This window comes from Anomaloglossus baeobatrachus, unplaced genomic scaffold (genome assembly GCF_048569485.1).
Source record: "Anomaloglossus baeobatrachus isolate aAnoBae1 unplaced genomic scaffold, aAnoBae1.hap1 Scaffold_4693, whole genome shotgun sequence".
Lineage (NCBI taxonomy): Eukaryota > Metazoa > Chordata > Amphibia > Anura > Aromobatidae > Anomaloglossus > Anomaloglossus baeobatrachus.
In genome coordinates, this window is record NW_027444036.1 from 1 (window position 1) to 26674 (window position 26674).

At 45.6% G+C, this 26674-nt stretch overlaps 1 protein-coding gene across 1 annotated transcript; it reads left to right on the forward strand.

The window, feature by feature from the left end:
- Positions 1 to 11987: 11987 nt before the first annotated feature.
- LOC142281300 (uncharacterized) lies at positions 11988 to 22710 on the forward strand. The gene is made up of 7 exons (XM_075332836.1): positions 11988 to 12106; positions 12190 to 12287; positions 14534 to 14683; positions 14813 to 14992; positions 15074 to 15197; positions 15281 to 15394; positions 18226 to 22710. The coding sequence occupies exons 1-7, from the start codon at positions 12022 to 12024 to the stop codon at positions 19398 to 19400; spliced, it is 1926 nt and encodes a 641-aa protein (XP_075188951.1). The 5' UTR covers positions 11988 to 12021; the 3' UTR covers positions 19401 to 22710.
- Positions 22711 to 26674: the final 3964 nt, after the last annotated feature.

A 26674-nucleotide genomic window follows, 5' to 3' on the forward strand; every position in this document is an offset into this window, starting at 1 on the left:
ATCACACTCAGCTTACACTCCAGCAGAGTGGGAGCCAAGTGTCATGCAATGCAATCGCATTAATGCTCATGAGGCCCTAGCCTTAAAAGTTATATAATTTAACCAAAAATCAGTATAATGCCATTCGTGGACTAAAAAATAACAACTGCATCAGACCAGACCTGCAAACCACAAGGAGTGAGGGTTACCATCGTGATTTTCATGTATATAGTTAATCAAGCAGTTGGAGCCTTTTTTCGTGGTGATGGAATTATAGTGTTGTTTGAACCGTATACATATAATGGTCTAATAGTCTGTTAAAAATATATATCTTAAATATATTTTTCTTTAAATATGTGATAAGACGCATGAGTAATAGACTTCAAAAAATGTAAAAATAAATGTATTTTATATTGAGTAGAAATGGTTGACAAAAATAGAACAATTCATTAGTTCAGTTACAGAAATGAAAAATAGTATTCTTCGTTAGCTTACGTGAGGAGTTCAATAATAGTCCATTTCTTTACTAAATCAGTAGAAGTCTTATTCTTCATTCATCTTTCCCTGGATCCTGAATGGGTAAGGGCATGCTGGAGACGTGTCATCATGTGTTGCTTCATCTTGGATGGGTGGATGGTTTAGGGCTCAGCAGCTTCGACATGGGTCCTTCTGCAGGGACGATTCCCCTCTGCCTCCGGACCCTTCCCCTCCGAGAAGTGTGATGTTATATATGCAGCAGTTCAAATCCATATAGGGAGATTCTGCTGTACACATGATGTAAGCCTCCAATATAGACAGGACTGTCAGCATATATACTCAATATGTCCTAATATTCTAAGTTTAGCTAGCTGTATTAATAATATTTAATGTTTTTTTTTAATTAATTGTGACGGGATCCCATATCACACAATCAACAGAGCGAGAGATGGCTGTACAATCCAAAGAGCATTTATTCCAAGCAAATCAAATGGTCCATAACATAATCCATAAAACAGAGGGTAAAATTGTCCAGTAATGGCATAAATGTCCAGGGAATCAGTCACAATCCTCCAGCATTCCGTTTCCAGGCAAATGGGGGTTTCTCACAGTCTCTCTGGCATGCTGGCCACAGCCTCAGCTTTTCCCTGCCAGAGGATCAATCTTCTTCCTTCTAGTTCTCAAACAGACTGACTGAATCTTCCTGGTAAGCAAAGAGGTTACAGTAGGTGGACTCTAGGCCCACCTTCACCCACACCCAGGGACGGAAGTTCCTAAGAGGCTGTAACCTTGCACTTACTTACAAACAATACAATGTACACACAAGCAGTACAAATAATGGACAATGAACCAAGCTTAAAATAGGAATCTGTACAGCAAGATACACTTCCCCCCATATTCCACCATCACAACCTCTCCCTTCTTCTGAATAAGTGAGTATGCCATGAGGTCTACACAGATCTCTGGCCATCTCACTTAAGTCCATATTGCTCAGCTGTGGATAGTATATGGTTCTACTTGCCGGGACAGTCCATCAGCATTCTGGTGTTGACTTCCACGCTTGTATTGGATGGAGAAGCTGTAGGTAGTCCCTTGTACAGCGATAGGGTTGGAAGGACAAACTTCCCTTTTTGTCCTCCTTTACTCCAACTGTGTTTCCTGCACCCACAAATCAGCATTGTAGATCTCCCACATCATTTCCTAGGAGAATATCTACAGGCAGGCCGCTCATCACCCCAACCACACATTGCTTGACTCCAAAGCCAAAGTCCAGATTCACAGTCGCCTTTGGGATATTCCTCCTTTGTCCTCCAGCCAATTCAATAACAATCCCTGGTCCATGATGTATCACCTCTGGCCGAGCCACTCGGGGATCAGCTATTGTGAGAAATGCCCTGGAGTCACAAAATCCAATGACTCTCTGTCCATCCAGCACAACCTCCTGTAAGTGCTTACTTTGATGGTAGTTCGGCTGTAGAGAATGAACAGGTCAATTTGGTGCAAGGTCATTCCTTAAACGACCAGCAGGGCAAGTTTTTCGCAAATGCCCAGGTTGCCCACATCGATAACATCTCCTCTGCGTCGTACTCCTTCCAATGTGCATTCTGGAGAAGGCAGTAGGAGAACCTGGTGACAAAGGCCGGAGGCCATACACTCCAACAGCAGCATCTTTGGTGCAGGCGTCAGTGGTACACTCCGGTGGAGGTGGTAGTAACTCTTCCTCAGGAAATATGGAGTGCACAAAATGTACCGGACGAGATGTAGGTGTGTGGGGGTCCCTCCGAATCTTTGCGGGACAATTGGATTGCAGCTGCCTAGGTTGCCCGCACCCATAACATCTCCTTTCTGTAATTTCCTCAGGGCGTGGTCGGAACTGTTGGGGCCCAGAATCGTGAGCCGTCGTTGTCATTGGCCTGCAGCTGCGTGGAGGGGCAGATATAATTGGAGAGGGCCGAGGAGCAGGAGAAGGCTGTGGCTTATTGTCCAGAAGCTCCCTCCATAGTGGTCAGATAGTAAGGGCTTCATCAGCCAGAGCTGCAACTCGATCCAAGGAGCACGGCTTGCGCTCTCTGACCCATTCCCATAATTCTGAGGGACACTTGTAAAGAAATTGTTCTATAAGAAATACCTGCATAACGTCTTCCACAGTGAAAGCGTCTTCCGCTTCCAGCCATCTTCGACATTCCTGGGACATGTTATGGGCATACATCCTAAACGATCCCCACGTGGTGCATGGGAGGTCTTGGAACTGTGCCCTATGTGAGTCTGGGGTGATGGCATGGAAATCCAGGATAGTCCGTTTTACAATGTTATAATCCCGGATCCGCTGTGAGTCAATGGTGCGATAAGCCTCTGCCAGGCTTCCATTCAGGAGTCCCACTAAAAACGCACCCAGCCAGAGTGGGGAACCTCCATCACCGCACACTGCTGCTCAAAGTCCTTGAAGAACCCTTCCACATCTCCAGAAGCCTCATCAAATGGCTTGAAGTCTGCCCGGGTGATCAGTACAGGCTCCCGGATCGCTGAGTTTACACTCCAACTCACATTACTCCCTCTGTCAGACTCCATTGTTTCTTGTCTCCGCTGTGCTCGGCGAGCAGCCTGCTCCGTATATTCCTGAGATACACCGGGGCCAAGAGCTGCCATTTTTTCTTCAAACCGCACCACCCACTGGCTTTTTGGAGCAGGGTTCCCCGTCCCCAATGTTTGTCCGTCAGACATCTGGGAGGAGGTGGACTGGCTCGCATCAACCAGTAGATCAATTAAGGCCTCTTTACTCAGTCCCTGGTAGCTCAGGCCCAGATCTCTGGCTATCTCCTGTAGACTGGATACGGTCCAGTCTCTGTACTCACTCTGTGGGTGGATCTCCATTGGGCTGTGCTCTGTTGATCCCACCACTGCCACCTGTTGTCACGGGGTTCTTCTCCCATATCACACATTCAACAGAGCGAGAGATGGCTGTACAATACAAAAAGCATTTATTCCAAGCAAATCAAATGGTCCATAACATAATCCACAAAACAGAGGGTAAAATTGTCCAGTAATGGCATAAATGTCCAGGGAATCAGTCACAATCCTCCAGCAGTCCTTTTCCAGGCAAATGGGGGTTTCTTACAGTCTCTCTGGCATGCTGGCCGCAGCCTCAGCTTTTCCCTGCCAGAGGATCAATCTTCTTCCTTCTAGTTCTCAAACAGACTGACTGAATCTCCCTGGTAAGCAAAGAGGTTACAGTAGGTGGACTCTAGGCCCACCTTCACCCACACCCAGGGACGGAAGTTCCTCAAGAGGCTGTAACCTTGCACTTACTTACAAACAATACAATGTACACACAAGCAGTACAAATAATGGACAATGAACCAAGCTTAAAATAGGAATCTGTACAGCAAGATACACTTCCCCCCATATCCCACCATCACAACCTCTCCCTTCTTCTGAATTAGTGAGTATGCCATGAGGTCTACACAGATCTCTGGCCATCTCACTTAAGTCCATATTGCTTAGCTGTGGATAGTATATGGTTCTATTTGCCGGGACAGTCCATCAGCATTCTGGTGTTGGCTTCCACGCTTGTATTGGATGGAGAAGCTGTAGGTAGTCCCTTGTACAGCGATAGGGTTGGAAGGACAAACTTCCCTTTTTGTCCTCCTTTACTCCAACTGTGTTTCCTGCACCCACAAATCGGCATTGTAGATCTCCCACATCATTTCCTAGGAGAATATCTGCAGGCAGGCCGCCCATCACCCCAACCACACATTGCTTGACTCCAAAGCCAAAGTCCAGATTCACAGTCGCCTTTGGGATATTCCTCCTTTGTCCTCCAGCCAATTCAATAACAATCCCTGGTCCATGATGTATCACCTCTGGCCGAGCCACTCGGGGATCAGCTATTGTGAGAAATGCCCTGGAGTCACAAAATCCAATGACTCTCTGTCCATCCAGCACAACCTCCTGTACCTGTAAGTGCTTACTTTGATGGTAGTTCGGCTGTAGAGAATGAACAGGTCGATTTGGTGCAAGGTCATTCCTTAAACGACCAGCAGGGCAAATGTTTTGCAAATGCCCAGGTTGCCCACATCGATAACATCTCCTCTGCGTCGTACTCCTTTCAATGTGCATTCTGGAGAAGGCAGTAGGAGAACCTGGTGACAAAGGCCAGAGGCCATACACTAAAACAGCGGCATCTATGGTGCAGGCGTCAGTGGTACACTCCGGTGGAGGTGGTAGTAACTCTTCCTCAGGAAATATGGAGTGCACAAAATGTACCGGACGAGATGTAGGTGTGTGGGGGTCCCTCCGAATCTTTGCGGGACAAATGGATTGCAGCTGCCTAGGTTGCCCGCACCCATAACATCTCCTCTCTGTAATTTCCTCAGGGCGTGGTCGGAACTGTTGGGGCCCAGAATCGTGAGCCGTGGTTGTCATTGGCCTGCAGCTGCGTGGAGGGGCAGATATAATTGGAGAGGGCCGAGGAGCAGGAGAAGGCTGTGGCTTATTGTCCAGAAGCCCCCTCCATAGTGGTCAGATAGTAAGGGCTTCATCAGCCAGGGCTGCAACTCGATCAAAGGGGCACGGCTTGCGCTCTCTGACCCATTCCCATAATTCTGAGGGACACTTGTAAAGAAATTGTTCTATAAGAAATACCTGCATAACGTCTTCCACAGTGAAAGCGTCTTCCGTTTCCAGCCATCTTCGACATTCCTGGGACATCTTATGGGCATACATCCTAAACGATCCCCACGTGGTGCATGGGAGGTCTTGGAACTGTGCCCTATGTGAGTCTGGGGTGATGGCATGGAAATCCAGGATAGTCCGTTTTACAATGTTATAATCCCGGTTTCCGCTGTGAGTCAATGGTGCGATAAGCCTCTGCCAGGCTTCCATTCAGGAGTCCCACTAACAAACGCACCCAGCCAGAGTGGGGAACCTCCATCACCGCACACTGCTGCTCAAAGTCCTTGAAGAACCCTTCCACATCTCCAGAAGCCTCATCAAATGGCTTGAAGTCTGCCCGGGTGATCAGTACAGGCTCCCGGATCGCTGAGTTTACACTCCAACTCACATTACTCCCTCTGTCGGACTCCATTGTTTCTTGTCTCCGCTGTGCTCGCCAAGAGCTGCCATTTTTTCTTCAAACCGCACCACCCACTGGCTTTTTGGAGCAGGGTTCCCCATCCCCAATGTTTGTCCGTCAGACATCTGGGAGGAGGTGGACTGGCTCGCATCAACCAGTAGATCAATTAAGGCCTCTTTACTCAGTCCCTGGTAGCTCAGGCCCAGATCTCTGGCTATCTCCTGTAGACTGGATACGGTCCAGTCTCTGTACTCACTCTGTGGGTGGATCTCCATTGGGCTGTGCTCTGTTGATCCCACCACTGCCACCTGTTGTCACGGGGTTCTTCTCCCATATCACACATTCAACAGAGCGAGAGATGGCTGTACAATACAAAAAGCATTTATTCCAAGCAAATCAAATGGTCCATAACATAATCCACAAAACAGAGGGTAAAATTGTCCAGTAATGGCATAAATGTCCAGGGAATCAGTCACAATCCTGCAGCAGTCCTTTTCCAGGCAAATGGGGGTTTCTTACAGTCTCTCTGGCATGCTGGCCGCAGCCTCAGCTTTTCCCTGCCAGAGGATCAATCTTCCTTCTAGTTCTCAAACAGACTGACTGAATCTTCCTGGTAAGCAAAGATGTTACAGTAGGTGGACTCTAGGCCCACCTTCACCCACACCCAGGGACGGAAGTTCCTCAAGAGGCTGTAACCTTGCACTTACTTACAAACAATACAATGTACACACAAGCAGTACAAATAATGGACAATGAACCAAGCTTAAAATAGGAATCTGTACAGCAAGATACACTTCCCCCCATATCCCACCATCACACTCAATATGTCCTATTATAATGGGTATGATAGCTAGATGTATTAATAATATTTAATGTTTTTACAGTACACGTCGCGCACACACGGCTCCGCTCCGTACACCTCGTACACACACGGCTCTGATCCGTACACCTCATACACACACGGCTCCGCTCCGTACACCTCATACACACACGGCTCTGATTCGTACACACACGGCTCCGCTCCGTACACCTCGTACACACACGACACCGCTCCTTACACCTCGTACATATACGGCTCCGCTCCGTACAGCTCGTACACACACGGCTCCGCTCCGTACACCTCGTACACACACGGCTCCGCTCCGTACACCTCGTACACACGGCTCTGCTCCGTACACCTCGTACACACACGGCTCCGCTTCGTACACCTCGTACACACACGGCTCCGCTCCGTACACCTCGTACACAGGGCTCCGCTCCGTACACCTCGTACACTCACGGCTCCGCTCCGTACACCTCGTACACACACGGCTCCGCTCCGTACACCTCGTACACACGCGGCTCCGCTCCGTACACACACGGCTCTGCTCCGTACACCTCGTACACACACGGCTCCGGTCCGTACGCCTCGTACACACACGGCTCCGCTCCGTACGCCTCGTACACACACGGCTCCGCTCCGTACACCTCGTACACACACAGCTCCGCTCCGTACACCTCGTACACACACGGCTCTGCTCCGTACACCTCGTACACACACGGCTCCGCTCTGTACACCTCGTACACACACAGCTCTGCTACATCCACACTGTAAACCCCTCCTGATCCCACACATAAACTTCCCCTCATCCAGCACCATGACAACCAGCACAGCAGAGTCTTGCATACACTGAGGAGCTGATCATGTGACCCCTGACTCCTCCCCTCCATGTGACATCATCACAGGTCCTGTAAGCACAGAGCAGCCATATATCTAGTGTGCGGCTCTGCAGGTGGAGGTAAGTGCACTGGTGCAGGGTCTCTGTTATTTTGGGGTCATCATCATTATCATTAACCCCTTCATGTCCAGTTCCAGACCAGTTTACTCCGGTTTTTGATCAGGTACATGTTCATATTAGAAAGGGAGGAGACAGCACTGCTTGATCAGACATGTCAGATGGGAGATAAATCCCCTCCTCCGGTCCCCCGTCTGGCCAAAGTGCCCCCCATTCCCCCTCCTCATACTGATAATCTAAGATGGTGGCTGCACGCTGCATTCATCCTCCTCCTCTGATTTCTGTCACATCTGACATGTCAGATGTGACAGAAATGTCCTCCCCAGGTCCAGCTAAGTCACCCCCTGTCACTCCCCGGTCCTCCCCCGGTCTCCTGATACCAGCTGCTGCTCCTTCCTCGCGATCCCTACTCATCTTCTGAAAAATATCGGCTGCATACGCAGAGCGGTTCTATCCCCAGGGCTTGATGCCAGGTGACATTACACAGCTGGTATCAACCCCATGTATTACCCTGTTTGCCACCGCACCAGGGCAACGGGATGAGCCAGAGTGAAGTGCCAGGATTGGTACATCTAATGGATGCGCCACTGCTGGGACGGCTGCAGCCTGCTATTTTTAGGTTGGGAAGGGCCAAATAACCATGGACCTCCCCACTCTGAGAATACCAGACGCCAGCTGTCAGCTTTACCTTCGCTGGTGATCCAATTTGGGGGGAACCCATGGTTTTTTTTTAAATTATTTATCAATAATTTAAAAAAAAAAATAGCGTGGGGTGCCCTCTGTTTTGGATCACCAGCCAAGGTGAAGCTGCCAACTGTGATCTGCAGGCTTCAGCCATCTGCTTTACCCTAGCTGGCTATCAAAAATGGGGGGAACCCACATAGGTTTTTTTTAAATTATTTATTTTTTTGGTTAAATATAAGGTAAACACCCTTCACTGCCACATGAAAGTCATTAAAGGGTGCCAGCTTAGATTATGCTGGGGGGTGGGACATTAGATATGTGTTTGTCTATCCATCCATCCTAGCTTTTTAGGCTTTGTGTCCACAATCAGTGTTTGCAGCATTTTGGACACAGAGTCTTTTTGCTGCTTCCAAAATGCTGCGCTGTGCAGTACAAGCGCAATGGAAGGATTTTTGGAAATCTCCTGCCCACTGTGCTTGTTTTTTTCCTCAGCATAAACTGACCTGCAGCGCGGCTTCCTGAGCCTAAGGATGTCAATTTATGCAGTGGAGACGAGAGTTTCGTCCAAAGGGAAAATACAGCTAAAGTCTTCAGCATCCTGAATCTGGATCGTGGCCCGGGCAGCTGCGTTCTCCAGTGGACAATACTCGCATCTCTGCACGAAAGCTGACATTGCGTCTAGACACAGTGTCACCTGGTCGTGGGCACATAGCCTAAAAGTGAGAAATTTGGCACTACAGCAACACTTTTGTGAAGTACCTGTGGGTTCAAAATGCTCACTATACCCTCGAATGAAATCCTTGAGGGTCTAGTTTTCAAAATGGGGTCACTTGTGGGGGTTTATGCTGTATAGGTCCCTTTAGGGGTCCTCAAAAAGGCGACATGGTGCCTGCAATTTTTTTCAATTTTTCCAAAATTCACATGGTGCTCCTTCTGTTATGAGCCCTCCCGTTTGTCCAAACAGAGGTTTTTAGCCACGTGTTGGGTATTCCTGCGCTCATAAGAAATTGGATAACAAATTGTGTTGTCCACATTTTGGTGTTGCCGCTTGAAAAAGTGAGCAATTTGGTGCTAAAGCAACAGTTTTGTGAAAAAAAAAGAAAATTTTCAATATGACGACCTAAGTTTATTAAATTCTATAAAGTACCTGTGGGTTCAAAATGCTCACTATACCCCTGGATAAAATCCTTGAGGGGTCTAGTTTCCAAAATGTGATCACTTTTGATGGAGCTCCACTGTTTAGGCGCCTCAGGAGCTCCAAACACGACATGGCATTTGCTAATGAATCCAGCCAATTTTACAGTCAAATGGCGCTCCTTCCCTTCCGAGCCCTGCCGTGCACCCAAACATTTGATTTCCAGCACATATGAGGTATCTGTGTACTCAGGAAAAACTGCACAATAAATTGTATGGTGCATTTTTTCCTGTTACCCTTGTGAAAAAAGAGCTTTGATGTCACTTTGATGCCCATTTTGTGCCAGTTTGATACTTTTTTTGTTGCTTTTAAGTTTATTCACATCAGGGCTCCGCACTGTATTGTATTTTATTATTGTGATTTTTTATGTTTGTTGTTAAACCTGTAAAAAAAAACCAAAACAATAAAAACTGAAAAAAAAAATAAACCAACTTCAGCCTCGAATAAGAAACTGGATGATTAAGAAACCAACTTCAGCATTGTGTCTGATGTCAAGCGATACCAGTTTGAAAATAAGGGAAATGTCTGTTATTACCACATATATACCCTTTTCCCCACACTGACTGACAGCCGCTGAGCATTGGAACCTGCTGTCAGTCAGTGCCGAGAGTGCGGTATACTGAGCAGTGACTAAAACCGCATCGTTGCCACCCCTATGACTGAAAGCTGGACGCCGTCTCAATATATGTCTATGATCACATTTACATATTTCATAGCTATTTAGTAACACTTCTTATTTTGTGTATATCGCTGTTTTTTACCTGGTCGGGGCTAATAACAGAGATTTGGATTGACCGTGGTATTCTACTATATGTCACACATTTGGAAGGGGGCGGGGGGGTCAATTCAGTATTTATTTTCATCTTCCTTCCCTTGTAACTGGGGCTGATATAATGACTCAGCGGTGACCATATCCTCTGTATATGAGGGAGGAGGCACCGTCAGCACTTTCTACCCTGTTTCCTTGAAAATAAGACGTACCCGGAAAATAAGCCCTAGTAGGATTTTTGAGGGCTTTTTGAGTATACTTAAGATATAAACCCTACTCCAAAAATAAGCTCCAGTTGTGGTTCCATAATGAATTGTCCAAATATCTAAAAAAGTTAAAGAATACAGGAGGAGTTTTATCAAAGAAAGCAGGCACCCCAAAAGAAAGTGGAGACCCTCAAAAGGAAGCAGATACCCAAAAAAATAATTGCACTCACCAGGCCCCAAACAATTACAGTTGGCAACTACCGTTGGTGCATGGGCTCTCACACAGAGATCTGTGTCACTGTCAGGTCCCTCACCATTCCCGCTGCATTACACCAAAGCTGTGTATACAGTGACAGAGAAGGCAGAGGCAGTAATAAACCATCTGTGCCTTATCTAGAGATGGACGGATTTCATCTCCGTTGATACATGATCGTGGGTAACTGCGCGGCTCTTTTATTTTTCCTCCCACATTGCCGTATAAAGGATAGTTGTTTTTTTTGTTTTTTTTAAATGTCGCATAGGTTTTAATTTTACCATAAAATTTACTGGAAATTAAGTAAAAATTCAAAGTGCTGCGAAATGTTGAGGAAAAAACTAATTCCATCATTGTTTTTACTCTATTCCCGATGTGCTGGAAGTGATCGATCAGCGTGATTCTCCAGGTCAGTGTGATTACGGCAATATCAGACATTTATTATCTCAGTGGTGACTAGAGATGAGCGGACCCGTGGACGTTCGGCTTCTGCTGGTCCAGCTGATCATTTGCAAAGATCGGTTCTGGACTTGGACTTGACATGGACTTTATTTGAAATCATTGATTGGCAGTTCAGGTCTCCGCCCACATGCAGCCATAAACAGATCACTAACAGGGGAGGGCGGGTCTTTTCAGTTTTATTTCTTGGTGCACAATACATCTGATCACACGAGAGCGGTTTCCATACGTAAAGCTCCCGAACCCAAAACTGAACTTTGCTATCTTGCAAAAGTCTGAGTTTGTACCGAAAACCGAACTTCAGGTTCACTCATCTCTAGGAGTAAATAAAAATCAGACTTTTGTAAAAAAAAAAACCAAAAAAAAACGTAAAAAAATCGGCTTGTGTCTCCATTTTCTGAAATCAGAGTTAAGTGACGACTTGTTTTTTGCTTGATGAACTGACGTTTTCATTGATATCATTTTAGGTGCAACTTCATTTCATCTTGAATTTTTTTCTACTGCCCAAATGATATCTTCCCTCCATTATTATCTCGATTAATGTTACATATCGGCTCATCTTCTCCCCATTCAGGTCCTTATAATATCGGATCCTCTCAGTGGTTTTTTTCTATATAAGAGAATTCTCCTGATTGCCCCGTGAAGGATGGATATGGACAGGGACAAGATGGCGGAGAGGATATTACACCTCACCCTAGAGATCCTCTTCCGGCTTACTGGAGAGGTGAGAGATTCTGATGACGTCACATTACATCATTCTTATCTATGGGAATAACAGATGGACAGAACTGGAGAGGTGAGGACTCTGGAAATGTCTGGAGTGAGATTTATTACTGTGTCTCCCCATAACCAGGATTACACAGTAGTGAAGAAGACCTCTAGTGAGCGCTGTCAGGCCCCTGTGTCTGAGGGATGGGGAAGACCCCTGAGCCCAATCTTGGGGCCTCCACCTCACCCCCCGATACATGAGGACATCAATGGCCAGAAGATCCTAGAACTCCCCTACAAGATGATTGAGCTGCTGACTGGAGAGGTGACACTGCTGGGAATGCTGGGACATTATACAGTAACGCTATGAAGGGATCGGGGGTGACGGTATCATTGTATGTGACAGGTTCCTATAAGGTGTCAGGACGTCACCGTCTATTTCTCCATGGAGGAGTGGGAGTATTTAGAAGGACACAAAGATCTGTACAAGGACGTCATGATGGAGGTTCCCCTGCCCCTCACATCACCAGGTAATAGACAGGACTAAATACACACGGCCTATAATTATCTGTATGTAATGAATGAATTCAGTCCCTGTATGTGTCTCCTCCAGTTCCATCCAGTAAGAGGAAAACACCAGAGGGATGTCCCCGTCCTCTTCTCCCACAGGACTGTAAACAAGAAGATCCCAAAGTTCCTCAGGATCATCAGGTAGATGGAGAGAAGGTGCTATGAAATCTCCCTAGGATGTGTCAACAGCTGTGAAGGTCTTGTGCTCAGTCTTGTTTTATCCTCTCCGGGGCTGGTGGTGAAGGTCGCCGCTGGTAAGGTGTCGCTCATCACAGGCATAGTGGGGTTACCTCAGGAAGGATGACTGAAGACGGACGGGGGTGGTGGTGGTCCCCGTTGGTGCCAGAAAAGGAGAAGCAGAGACAGGGGCTGCGGTTCCAGGTCTTTTACTCACTGGTAGTTCAGGCGCTGCCCCAGAGTACCATTCTCCGCCACGATGGACTCCAGACAATAACGATTCTGTGGAAGGTCAGATCTGGTGTATGTCAGTCTATGAGCCCTTCCTCCTTTGCTGCGCTAAGTATTGGATCCCTGTGGCGTGAATCACTTGGGGATCCCGGTGTCAGTAAAGTGTCCCATTCTGTATGCTGATAGCGTGGTTCCGATGTGGGACTGGTCCAAGACCTCAGCTCTGGATCCTATATGCTATTTGGCTGCAGACTCGGTGGGACAGGTCCGGTGACTCTTCTAGCCATTCCTGTGACCATTGCAGAGTTGGTAGACAACGTGAAGTATATCTGCCGTAGGGTTCTGTACCCAGACAGCGTGGGTCCTGTGGAAGCAGCCGCCTGCTTCTCCCCAGCGCCCGTGTCCAAACGCCTTGGCCCACAGAGCTGCCTCGCAGCACATCCGCTCTGCTCCGTGTCTAGAGCTGTTCCCTCCTTTGTAGTTGTGTTGTGTGTTCCAAGCTGTTGCCTCCAGGCGCTGCCACAGGCTGGTTGACTACTCTCACTAGGTCAACCTGCTCTTCCCACTGTTTGCTCCTGACTCCCCCTGGTGGTTGCTTCTCCCTGACCCTGGGTCCCAGCTCCTGTGGATCGGGGAGCCCCTGGTGCGGTGGTGTCCTGTAAACCCAACCGCTGTAGTGACCCCCTACTGTGACCTGACACTGGTACGGTCCCCATTGGGGAGGGCAACACATTGTAACTGTGTGTATGTGTGTTGGTGGAACTGGTACCGACCCTCCTTGGACCCAGGATAAGTACTACACCTTAATTGAGGTGCAGTACCCTGTGGCGCCTGAAGCCTCAGGGGCGCCACAGCAGGATTAGAGCTGATCATAGATGTGACTTCTCCATCTGTCTGTGACTTTTGGATCACATTTATCCCGTTCTCTACACTGAACACTTACATCAGAGTTTCGACACCAGGTTATCAGACAGAGAGAGGTCGCCCCTATCCCATGGGTCAGAAGGTCACCGCGCAAGCTAGTACTACTTGGATCTGCTTTGTTTTCCACTTAGCTGTGCAGACGATCCTTGTGCTGGTGCTTCTAGGGTTAAGCGGACCCTTGTGTCTTTCTTGGCTTACCATCCTGAGTTGTCTCAGCTGCTCTGATTTTTGCACTCCCTCCTGGTATAAGTTCTCACCACTTTACCTCAGTAGTTGCCAGGGATAACTTGCTTTTCCATGGTGCTGGCATGGAGGTGAGAGCCATGGAAAGAGAATTTTTTTTTAATTTGATCCTGGAGATTGCTGCTTGGAAAACATTTTTTGGTGTCTTCCTATTGATCATCTCCCTTTTTATTCATTTCTCTTCCATCCCTCTTTTTTACCACTTGTTTGGGAATGCAGTTTCTTTTTCCTTTTGTGTCATTATCATAAAGAAGGACTAGTGTTCCTCCTGCCCTGCTCACTAGACACAGTTGTGGTTAGGGTAAGACACGTGATTGTCACACGACGTGAAAGAACCTCTCTTGGGACATCGGGGAGCTCAGGGTTGCTCAGAGTAAGTGACAGGGTTATCCTTCCTGTTCTTCTCTAGAAGCAGTGGTTCCCACCCTATCTTTCTCATGATGCACAGCCTCTTGGTGGAACACATTGGTAACTGGTGCCTACTGTCAGCAAACTCCAACCTCAGAGGCTCTGGTGATGACTGGGTAGGCACTTAATCATGCCCCTCTGGATAAGCCTGGTTCAGGGCGCAGTGAGGCTACGTCCCTTCTCCTCAACCTATTAGCATGACAGGTCTACATGTAATTCTTCAAATGACATGATTCAGATGAAACCCCCTAAAGATCCATTCACTGTAATGAGTCAGCAGAGTTAGTCTGGACTCCTCATGGCAGTGCGGCAATCATCCCTATCTAGTGAACGGTTATCTCCAAAAATTGTATTATTACACCAGATTCTTTATGATGTTACATCGTCATCTTCTCCCCATTCAGGTCCTTACAATATTTGATCCTCTCAGTGGAGATCTTCTATATAAGAGAATTCTCCTGATTGACCCATCAAGGATGGATATCGACAGGGACAAGATGGCGGAGAGGATATTACACCTCACACTAGAGATCCTCTTCCGGCTTACTGGAGAGGTGAGAGATTCTGATGACGTCACATTACATCATTCTTATCTATGGGAATAACAGATGGACAGAACTGGAGAGGTGAGGACACTGGAAATGTCTGTAGTGAGATTTATTACTGTGTCTCTCCATAACCAGGATTACACAGTAGTGAAGAAGACCCATAGTGAGCGCTGTCAGGCCCCTGTGTCTGAGGGATGGGAAAGACCCCTGAGCCCAATCACGGGGCCTCCACCTCACCCCCCGATACATGAGGACATCAATGACCAGAAGATCCTAGAACTCACCTACAAGATGATTGAGCTGCTGACTGGAGAGGTGACACTGCTGGGAATGCTGGGACATTATACAGTAACGCTATGAAGGGATCGGGGGTGACGGTATCATTGTATGTGTCAGGTTTCTATAAGGTGTCAGGACGTCACCGTCTATTTCTCCATGGAGGAGTGGGAGTATTTAGAAGGACACAAAGATCTGTACAAGGACGTCATGATGGAGGTTCCCCAGCCCCTCACATCACCAGGTAATAGACAGGACTAAATACAGACGGCCTATAATTATCTGTATGTAAGGAATGAATTCAGTCCCTGTATGTGTCTCCTCCAGTTCTATCCAGTAAGAGGACAACACCAGAGAGATGTCCCCGTCCTCTTCTCCCACAGGACTGTAAACAAGACGATCCCGATGTTCCTCAGGATGTGTTTCCTCCAGCTCTACCCAGTAAGAGATATCTACTCATGTACTTTCTGCACTAATTTTGTGTTTACATTTTTAGACTTTCTGCTCTGGATTTCTTTGCTTCTAGTGTCTTCTCTATGTTGTTATGAAGGCAACTTAAACACCTGCAGAGGGTTCATGAATACCCTGTTTCCCTGAAAATAAGACCTACACCGAAAATAAGCCCTAACATGATTTTATGGGATTTTTCGAGAATGTTTGAAATATAAGCCCTACTCCAAGAATAAGCCTTAGTTACAGTCAGGAGTTGGGAGGAATCAAACTGCTCAAGTTCTGAGGAACCCCACTCTCTTTTTGATTCCATCAGTTGTATTCTACGGTTGATTGTTTAAGGACCTTTGATGATTTCAAAGTCATGTGACATGATGTTACCAAAGGTCTCTTAATTGCAGGAGTCTAAATGAACTGAACAGGACACAGGCTGGCATGCCGGACTGGTATTAGGGGAAATGGAGAGCAAACTGAACAATTTCACAGGCCCCCATAATCCTAGTGGCCCCAGTGTTTATATGCCAATTATAGGACTGCTTAAGGACCTTTTTTACATCACATCATGTGACCAAAAGCTGGTGTGTGTGTTCACGCCAATTTTAACCAGCTTTGCCAAAATGGGCAGAGCTTGGCCAGAACAAGGGTGTGATGCCACCGCTTCTCTAATTCATAACAAACTGCAATGTTTCCTATGCCAGAAATCTCACTCCAGTCCCTGGCATCATTTTTCAGTGTACATCACTGGTCTTGATGAATTTGAACCCTAATGTTTATCTGTACAGGCTGCAAGACCCTGCTACCTGCTTTGGTTACAAAGCCTAATGCGGGCTTTACACGAGATAATATATCGTGCGATATGTCGTCGGGGTCACGGTTTTCGTGACGCACATCCGGCATAGCGCACGACGGCGTCTCGTGTGACACCTCCGAGCGACGCAGTATCGCTCACAAATCGTGAGTCGTCTACTCATCGTTAACTTTCATAATATCGTTTATTTACATGGGTGCAGGTTGTTCATCGTTTCTGTGGCATCACACGTTGCTCCGTGTGACACCACGGGAATGATGAGAACAGCTTATCTGCGTCCCACAGCACCCGCCGGCTTAATGGAAGGAAGGAGGTGGGCGAGATGTTTACATCCCGCTCATCTCCACCCCTCCGCTTCTATTGGCCGGCTGCCGTATGACGTCGCTGTGACGCCGAACGTCCCTCCCACTTCAGGAAGTGGACGTTCGTGGCCCACAGCGAGGTCGTCCGGAAGGTAAGTGCGTGTGACGGGGGTTAAACGAGTTTGTGCGCCACGGGCAGCGATTTGCCCATTACGCAAAAACAACGGGGGCAGGTACGATCGCTCGTGCTATCGCACAATTGATCGACTGGTGTAAAGCAGGCTTTAGGATAGGCTATCAGCATTACAGTCCCAGACAACCCAGTTGAGTTTTCAGCATCTGTCTTTATTTTATTTTCGTCTTCGAAAAAAAACGCTTTGAAATTGTCTATGTTGTGGATCAATGTTTCAAGGAGATGTTTGCAGGTTTTGCCAACTGTCATGGCAGCGTCAGGATCTGTTGAAATGATAGACTCTGGTACTTTGCATGTTAATTTCTCTGCTGTCTGTGAGCAGCGCAGGGAGATGCAGGCATCAAACCACAGGCTTGGGCAGGCTAGTAAGAGTTATTCTCTGCTGGGCTGCTTGTTAATGTCTGTGATCACATGCTGTAGAGGAGAAAGTATTGTTTGCTCCCGTTCTGTATATGCTGGCTGGACTATTTCATTAATGCCAGCTATCGTTTACCTATACTGATCTGGTGAGGTGTTGTGATCCAGATTTATGGGTGTTTTTTGTGCATTATTACTGTGAGCTGTTGTGGTGTTAACCCTTGTTGTCATTCTTGTTGCTGCCTTCGTGCTCTTGCTTTTCTCCTTAGCCTCTCACTGTTTATTTTTGTGAGTTTGCAATGATTCCCGTCTGTCTTAATCTGTATTTCCATCATAATCCTGCCCCTTCCTTCCCTTGGGGATTACAGATTAGATCTAGTCAGGAGACTAGTAATGCACGAGACTCCGGCATCTCCATCTTCAGGGCTAATCCAGATGTTAGGAATAGCTTGAGGTCCCCTAGTGTGAGGGACAGTATAGGAGCCCCCTATCCCTCATTATCCTGCAGTCACATTGTGACAATCAATCAGATTATTTACTGTAGCACATTCCAGAGAGCTGGTGCTAGGAATGTGAGAGCCGAATTAACAAAGATGTAACTCTTAAGGCCGCTTTACACACAACGATATCGCTAGTGATCTCATTAGCGACGTGACACGCCCAGATCGTTGCTACGATTTGCCGAGATCGCTAATAAGTCATTTTGTAGCTGTCACACGTACCCATCTCACAAACGACATTACATCGTTCAGTGAGATATTGTTTGATCAAGGCGGTCATGTGGATGTTGTTCGTCGTTGGCAGGGTATCAAACGTAACAATATGTCTGCTGCGTTCCAAACAACGGACAATATTTTGAAACTGAACGTCGTGTCAACGATCAACCATTTTCGCTATTTTTAAGATCGTTCAGAGTCGCACGTAGGTGTCACACGCAACGACGTCATTAAAGACGACGGAAGTGCGTCACGAAAAACGTGATCCCGACTACATATTGTCAGATAAATCATAGCGTATAAAGGGGCCTTTAGATCTCGATATTGGACAACAGATTCAGAATACATTTTTCCCTAATTTAATTTCTGATGTTATGGTTTAAAAAAATGAAATGTACTTTCAAGATAATATCATTAAAAATTAATAACTTTGTGTTTATTTTTAGCAGATGACTGTATTGGGATTTCAGATGGATCTCTAATATCTTCAGAATTTATAACAGATGATGAAAGTATCCCACATGATACATATGAAGAGCATGCTGTTGTCCCAGATATACCTTCAGTCCCTCCTAGGAAATCTCTATCATCTGATCTTTTCAAACAAGTCCAAAATTTCGATTTATCACAGAATTGTAAGCAAAATAAAAGTTACAGAAGGGATGTGGAATACGAAACTGCTCATACAAGGGAGAAACCATTTTCATGTTCAAAATGTGGGAAATGTTTTACCAGGAAATCACATCTTAATATCCATGAAAAAACTCACACAGGGGAGAAGCCATTTTCATGTTCAGAGTGTGGGAAATGTTTTACTCGGAAATCAAATCTGGTTGTGCATCAAAGATCTCACACAGGTGAGAAGCCATTTTCATGTTCAGAGTGTGGGAAATGTTTTACCAGGAAATCACATCTTAATATCCATGAAAAAAATCACACAGGTGAGAAGCCATTTTCATGTTCAGAGTGTGGGAAATGTTTTACCAGGAAATCACATCTTGTTGAGCATCAAAAATCTCACACAGGGGAGAAGCCATTTTCATGTCAAGAATGTGGGAAATTTTTTAGTCAGAAATCATACCTTGTTATACATCAGAAACTTCACACAGGTGAGAAGCCATTTTCATGTTCAGAGTGTGGGAAATGTTTTACCAGGAAATCACATCTTAATATCCATGAAAAATCTCACACAGGTGAGAAGCCATTTTCATGTTCAGAGTGTGGGAAATGTTTTACCAGGAAATCACATCTTGTTGAGCATCAAAGATCTCACACAGGAGAGAAGCCATTTTCATGTTTAGAATGTGGGAAATGTTTTATTCAGAAATCAATTCTTGTTGTGCATCAAAGATCTCACACAGGGGAGAAGCCATTTTCATGTTCAGAATGTGGGAAATGTTTTATTCGGAAATCAGTTCTTGTTGTGCATCAAAGATCTCACACAGGGGAGAAGCCATTTTCATGTTCAAAATGTGGGCAATGTTTTACTAGTAAATCACATTTTGTTAAACATCATAAAATTCACACAGGGGAGAAGCCATTTTCATGTTCAGAATGTGGGAAATATTTTATTCGGAAAGAACATCTTGTTAGTCATCAAAGAACTCACACAAGAGAGTGACCGGACTTTGATGTGAGACATCACTATATAATGTTGGGGTGATATCAGTCCCCCAAAGTCATGTAAGGCTACATGCGCACGCTGCTGTTTTTTCTGCACACAAACTGCAACCAAAACTGCCCCTTGTCCCAGAGAGAATGGAAATGTAATAAATCGCTTTTAATGATCCCGTGATTCTGCTGCAATTTTGTTAATGTATTTTTTAAAGGAGAAACAAAATATGATAGGACTAGGATAATTGATAGAAAGAATAGAAAAAATAGAGAGAACAGAGAATAGAAAGAAATAACACAATAGCTTGATAGAGGGCTAGCTCACTTGGACAGCTGTTTTATTAAGTTTTGGGGGTAAAAAATACGTGGGTTCCCCCCCATTTTTCATATCCAGCACAGGAACAGCAGCAGCTGCAACCCTTAGCTGTCTGCTGTACTTTGGCTAGTTATGAAAAATAGAGGGGATCCCACGCTTTTTTAATTTTTTTTTTTTTAATCGATATAGGGTTCCCTTCATTTTTCTAAAACCAGCCAAGGTACAGCAGAGAACTGGGGGCTGATATTATTTGGGTGGGAAGGGCCATCATTATTTGGCCCTTTCCATCCTACCAATAGCAGACCACAGCCGCCCCAGAAGTGACACATCCATAAAATGCTCCAATTCTGGCGCTGGACCCGGCTCTTCCCATTGCCACTGCACCAGGGCAATCAGGGTAATAAGGAGTTAATAGCAGCCCACAGTTGTCACTGAGACCTAGATTAGTGATAGCAGGCGTCTATGCGACACACTAATCTGTAAGTGAAAGTAAATAAACACAGACACCCAAAAAAATCTTTTATTTGAAATAAAAGACAAAAAAGCCCCCCTGTTTAAAAAAAAAAAAAAAAAAAAATCCAATTAAGAAACCAACCTCAGCCTCAAACAAGAAACTGGACCAATAAGAAACCAACTTCAGTATCAAGTTTTTTATTCCTGATTAAGGCTGATCGGACTCGCAAAAAACCAGGACCGGTGGAACCCTGCTCAATTTAAAAAATAACCAAATCCGCTCCGGAATCCGGTGCCCATATAAGTCTATGTAAGGGATAGGGGGGCGTTGCACTCACCAAGGCTGTGTCATGGTGGCGGCTGTTTCCGGGTCACACTTTCCCTTCCGGAGCCAACAATTGACTATTCACTGCTTTGCTCGCCCATGTAATTGGTTGCAGTTAGACACGCCCCCATGTCAACTGACTGCAACCAATCACAGGCGGCAGGACGGCTACATCTGAATATCACAGCAAATGGCCATAGAGCATGACCATTCGCTGTGAACTCCAGAGAATGAATGAGCTGGTAACCTGACCTCAGGTAAAGGTCACTGAGATCACAGACCTGCATCTCCTAGCAGAAAATCACAGTTTTATTGGCCCAGAGATGCAAATTTGGTCCTGAAATTGTACACCATATTCCTGGCAAAAAAAAAACGCGTTTTTTTTTACACTTGTTTTTGTCAAGGGTTTTTGCCACGATTTTTTGCAGTGATTTTGTGCCAGTAGGTGGTTATTTGTTACTGAAATCGTCTGCACCAGATTTCAATCACCAAATTTGCACCTCCTGGCAGAAAAAAAATATTTTTTTTTTGCATTTTTGGGTCAAGGTATGCAAATTTGGTGCTGAAATTTTTACCCCATATTCCTGCACCCAATGCACACCTCCTGGCAAAAAAAAACACTTTTTTGCCGTGTTTTTTTTTGCTGCAATTTTTGCCACGGTTTTGTGCCAGGAGGTGCACGTTTGGTGCTGAAATTGTCTGCACCAGATTTCAGCACCAAATTTGCATTTTTTTTGTTACTTTAAAAAAACAAACAATGTGCGGTCCCCCCAATTTTCATCCACAGCCAAGATAAAGCCAGGTGAGATCTGGTATTTTCAGCCCGCAGCCGCCCGGTATTGCCGCATCCGTTAGATCCTGAAGCTTTACAGGCTCTCCCGTAGTCCTGGTGGGGTGGATATCGGGGTAATAGCAAGAGTTAATAAAAGCGCACAGCTGCTACTAAACCCTAGGTTGCTGATGGCACAGGCGTCTATGAGATACCTGCAACACTAACCTGTAAATGAAAGTAAATAAGTACAAACACAGAAAAGAATCCGTTATTTGGAATAAAATACAAAACGCACCCTTCTTCACCATTTTATTAACCCCAAACACCCATCCAGGTCCAGCGTAATCCACACGAGATCCCACGTCGCTTTCAGATCTGCTACATCTCACAGTGAGCGGCCACAGAGAACGACTGCTGGCTTTGAGTGTAGACTATGGTTGAGCCGCGATGACTGCAGGCAGATACTGTCACAGGCTGGGGGCGCGTCAGAGACGACAGGACAGCCGGTGGGAAGGGAAAACTCGGAAAGCTGTGTGTATGCGATGAGCCTATTGTGCAGTACACGAAGTGAATGCGCAACCCGGAAGAAGTTTGCCGCCATGACACTAAAGGCCCCGTCACACACAGAGATAAATCTTTGGCAGATCTGTGGTTGCAGTGAAATCATGGACATATTGTTCCCTTTGTACACAGCCACAAACCTGGCACTGATTTCCACAATTTCACTGCAACCACAGATCTGCCGCAGATTTATCTCTGTGTGTGACAGGGCCTTTAGTCTCCGTAAGTATGAAACTCTCTCTTAATTCTTATTTTCCCTTTCATTTCCTAATCCAGATTGTACACCTAGAATCCTGGGCCGAAACCCGGGCATCTTTGAAACCGTGCGGATCTAGACTTTTACAGTCTGGATGTCAGGTTTCCAGGTTTTCCAGTTCTCTTTTGAATGAGCTTGCCCTCAGTTAACATGGAGTTTAAGGTTCTGTTGCCCTACTTCCTGTCCAGCTGCTTAAAAGGCCGCCTCTCAGCCAGTCCAGTGCCTGAGTATACTGCTTGCTGTGTGCTCCTGCTTTGCTGTTTCTACTTCCTGATTGCCTTGGATTCTCCTGAAACTCTACCGACCGACTCTGGACCATACCCGGTTTTCTTCAAGCTGTGCCCGGACTCCGTCTGCCGTCTTTGATCAGCACTCTGCCCGGTTCGTAACCACTCTGGACAATCATCCCATACGGACACTCCTGGACTATACCACTTGCCCCTTGTGTACCGGCTGCCGCACATTTAGGCCTTCCGGGGTTGATTGCCGGACAGTCCCTGTACAGGGGTTCGCTCTGGTGGTCTCCCTGGGGGAGTCCGGTGCGTGGCCCCGGGAATCCCCTTCGCTCCGTTTTGTGTGTTGTTTTACTGTGTTTATTCCCGTTGTGTATCTACCGTGGTGACATATTATATAACATCTTGTACCAAGAACTCGTCTCTGTTGTCATTGCCCTAACGCAATCGAAATCCTCAGAACATACAGTAGTATTACACTGGATCTGCTCAGCCCTATTCCTCATGTTGAGCGATACTGGTGGGAAAATAAGGGAAATGTCTGTTATTACCACATATATCCCCTGCCCCCCGCAGTGACTGACAGCCGCTCAGCATTGGAACCTGCTGTAAGTCATTGCCAGCAGTGCAGTATACTGAGCGGTGCCTAAAACCACATCGGGGCCATCCTTATGACTGAAAGATGGGTCATTCCATGTCAAGTGGACCAGTGGTCCACACTCGACCTTCTCCGATTTTGTTGAAAATTTATAAGGATGTACATGTATGTTTGAAAAGAGGTTCTGTAAATTTTTAGGGCCAGATCTCAAATACATTGGGCACTGTTGACCTTTCACTGGAGGTTCCACCAAGCCTGCGGCTTCAGCTAAGAGGATTTTGCAAACTTTGGCACATAGCCATTAGAGTTCTATACTGGCTATGATGCTGAAATTTGGCATACTAGTTCAACTTTTGCTGCTAAACACGATAAAATTATTACCGGCTATGACAAAACAATATTTCGGCCGCAATTTTGTGTCAAAGTAGCTTGCAAAACGCCTCGCATAAAATTTATGCCTAACTTTTCCCATATATAACTCATTACATAGTTACTTAGGTTGAAAAAAGACCTAGGTCCATCTAGTTCAACCTTCCTCCACCAGTTCTACATTTAGTCACTAAGTCATTTATAACCAACAATGTTTTGTGTACTGAGGAAATCATCCAGCCCTTTTTTAAAAGCTGTTATAGTATCTGCCATTACTACCTCTTGTGGTAGGGCATTCCACAGTCTGACTGCTCTAACTGTAAAGAACCCTTTCCTATTTAGCTGTTGGAATCGCTTTTCTTCCACTCGCAGTGAGTGCCCCCTGGTCCTTTAGTACTGTCTTTGGAAGAAATAAGTAATGTGCCAGTCCTTTATATTGACCACACATGTATTTATACATATAAATGAGATCTCCTCTGAGACGTCTTTTTTCTAAGCTAAACATATCTAACTTTTTCAACCTGTCATCATATGTGAGGCCTCCATTCCTTGTAGTAGTCTAGTTGCCCGCCTTTGAACTGACTCTAACTTCTGAATGTCCTTTTTAAAATGTGGAGCCCAAAACTGGATCCCGTATTCCAGATGTGGCCTTACAAGTGATTTATAGAGGGGTAACAATACGTTGGGATCACGAGATCTAATCTCTCTTTTTATACACCCTAAAATCTTGTTTGCTTTAGCAGCTGCTGCTTGACATTGAGTGCTGCTGCTCAGCTTATTTGTAATGAGAATACCCAAGTCCTTCTCCTGTTCTGTAGTCCCGAGTTTACTTCCATTTAATGTATACGCAGCTATATGATTACTCCGTCCTAGGTGCATTACTTTACATTTATCAACATTAAATCTCATTTGCCAAGTATCTGCCCATTCTGACATCTTATCCAGATCTTTGTGTAATATTGTACTATCCAGGTCAGTTTTTAATATCCTACATAGTTTGGTGTCATCGGCAAAGATTGACACTGTACTATCAATCCCATCCACAAGGTCATTAATAAAGAGATTAAAAAGAATCGGTCCAATCACAGATCCCTGTGGCACCCCACTGCTGACTATAGCCCATTTAGAGAATGTACCATTTATGACTACTCTGTTTCCTATCTTTTAGCCAATTCCTTACCCAGTTGCATATTGTGTCCCCTAGTCCTTGCTTCTGGAGCTTTAGTATAAGGCTATTATGTGGTACAGTATCAGTAACTGTAGTTGAGTATCAGTACAGTAACTCAAGACCAAAAACCAATAGTAACTGGTGCTTTGCCCTGTACAACAAACATCTACATGACTTTGCATTGCTGCAATATCACGGTTTAAGCATATGTATTTGTGGAAATATTCACACCCACATATGATGACAAACTTAAAAAAAACGAATTTTACCTATTTTAGGTCAAATTTCTCAAAAAGGGTACCCCTAAAATATATTAATTCTGATATCATTAGAAAGAGCACATTTTTCTCTACAAGGATCATTGTTTTTTTTTTTGGAGTCTCTCCATTTAAGAAAAGAAAAATGCCACTGAACATGGTGTTATGTATGCACGTAATGCATTGATTTTGTGTTTGATTTTCAGATTCTTATCACATGTTACAGAGTTGTATTGTTGCTACCAATGTCTATTATCAAAAACCTATAAACCTTTTTATTTATGAAAAGTTATTGACTAATAATAATAATAACTAATCACTGATTGCTCACAACATGACACAGTTGCAGTCCACACTTTCGTAACAGTAATTGTGGAGTATCTCAAGACTCTCATCTATGGGATTCGTCATATCCACTACTTCAGCGATGGATCTGCAGCCCAGTACAAAAATTTCAAAAATTTTCTCAACTTGTGCCACCACAATGCTGATTTCAACATCAGCGCTGAATGGAATTTTTTTGGTACCAGTCATGGAAAGTCGCCCTGTAATGGGATTGGAGGGACAGCAAAGAGGTTGGCAGCTCGTGCCAGTCTTCAACGCCCAACTGAAAACCAAATACTGACCCCGGTGGATTTATTCAACTTTTGCAACGAGCAACTGCATGGAATCAAGTATTTTTTTTTTTTTTGTTCCAAAAGAAAAAATTGACGAAATACGGGTAGTTCAAGAGGAAAGGTTCAAAGATGGACATACAATTGCTGGAACAAGAGAAAATCACCAGTTTGTGCCAATTGATGACAAAAAGATTCACATTTCAAGGGCGTCAAATGACCCATCATCTTTCATTGCCCATGAAGATAGATCTGTCAGATCAGAAATGCCTTTTGTGCCAATTGCAAACCTCCAGCCAGGGCAATACAGTGCCTGCATTTACTATAGGGAGATGAAGGGCAGAGCGCACCACTAATACTGGGACCAAATCTTGGTGGGTGCACCCTGGTGTGGAATAGGAGACAAGCAAAACAGGAGGAGGAAAGACTCCGCACAATCACTCAGGGGCACACCAATGGTATAGTTATATAAAAGAAAACACCTTTATTTATTGCAGAAGAAGAGACATCTTAAACCCATTTAAAACATACATAGAGACAAAAGAGCACCCACTGAGCAGGACCGAAACCCCGATGTCATAGTAATAGATATAACAGTACAAATATGGAGTACAATACAGTGTCAAAACAATTTATGACAGAAGGAGACCCATAAATGGTGCAATATCAAGTGTCAGATATTAAACAATAAATATATCTGAATCATGAGAGCACCTGAAGAATATCAATCACTGGTACTAGTGTGGCGCCCTGGACAAGCCAGGGGCCACAGAGAACAACACCCACACACCCCACACTCCCAGCAGGCACACCGAAGTCAGAACACAAAACCCTTGTTGCCTTCCTCCAGGGTCTGATGATCACACCAGGGGGTGGGCCAGGCGGTTGGCCCCACCCACCGAGGAGTTCACAGTCCTGGAGGCGGAAAAACCAGGCAGAACAGTTTGAGAGGTGAAAGTGGAAGGAGGGAAAGTAGTGAGAGAGAAGAGTGACAGCTAAGCAGCCTGAAGTTGGTCCGGGTGTGTGGCCCGGTCAGATCAGCAAGGTTGGCAGACAGTGGTGACCGTCTGCAGGAGTGGCCGTTTGGAGTCTACCGTAAGGACCGTGGACGGGCGGTGGCCCGGCGGTACCGGACCGGTACACGAAGAGAAGCCAGCACCATCTGGCAGGGGCTTACGGACCCCGGCATGGCTAGGAGTCGCCGTGAATTTGCCAAATTCGTTAGTGAAGGGAACCTCCTGGGTTTCCCAACAGCCAAGTCCCGACAGAAGGCAACAGTCCAACCAAGTGAGAGAGACACCGCCACAGCCAAGGCAACCGTTTCTCAGGGCCAGCGCCTGCGGGCAAAAGGGGCTCCTC

Bases quoted from the DNA above. Each gene is read 5' to 3' on its own strand.
- LOC142281300 (XM_075332836.1), top strand. From the start codon at position 12,022: ATGGAGGAGTGGGAGTATTTAGAAGGACACAAAGATCTGTACAAGGAC. The intron at 12,288-14,533 runs GTAGATGGAGAG...CTCCCCATTCAG, and splicing joins AAGTTCCTCAGGATCATCAG to GTCCTTACAATATTTGATCC. The intron at 14,993-15,073 runs GTGACACTGCTG...TGTATGTGTCAG, and splicing joins TTGAGCTGCTGACTGGAGAG to GTTTCTATAAGGTGTCAGGA.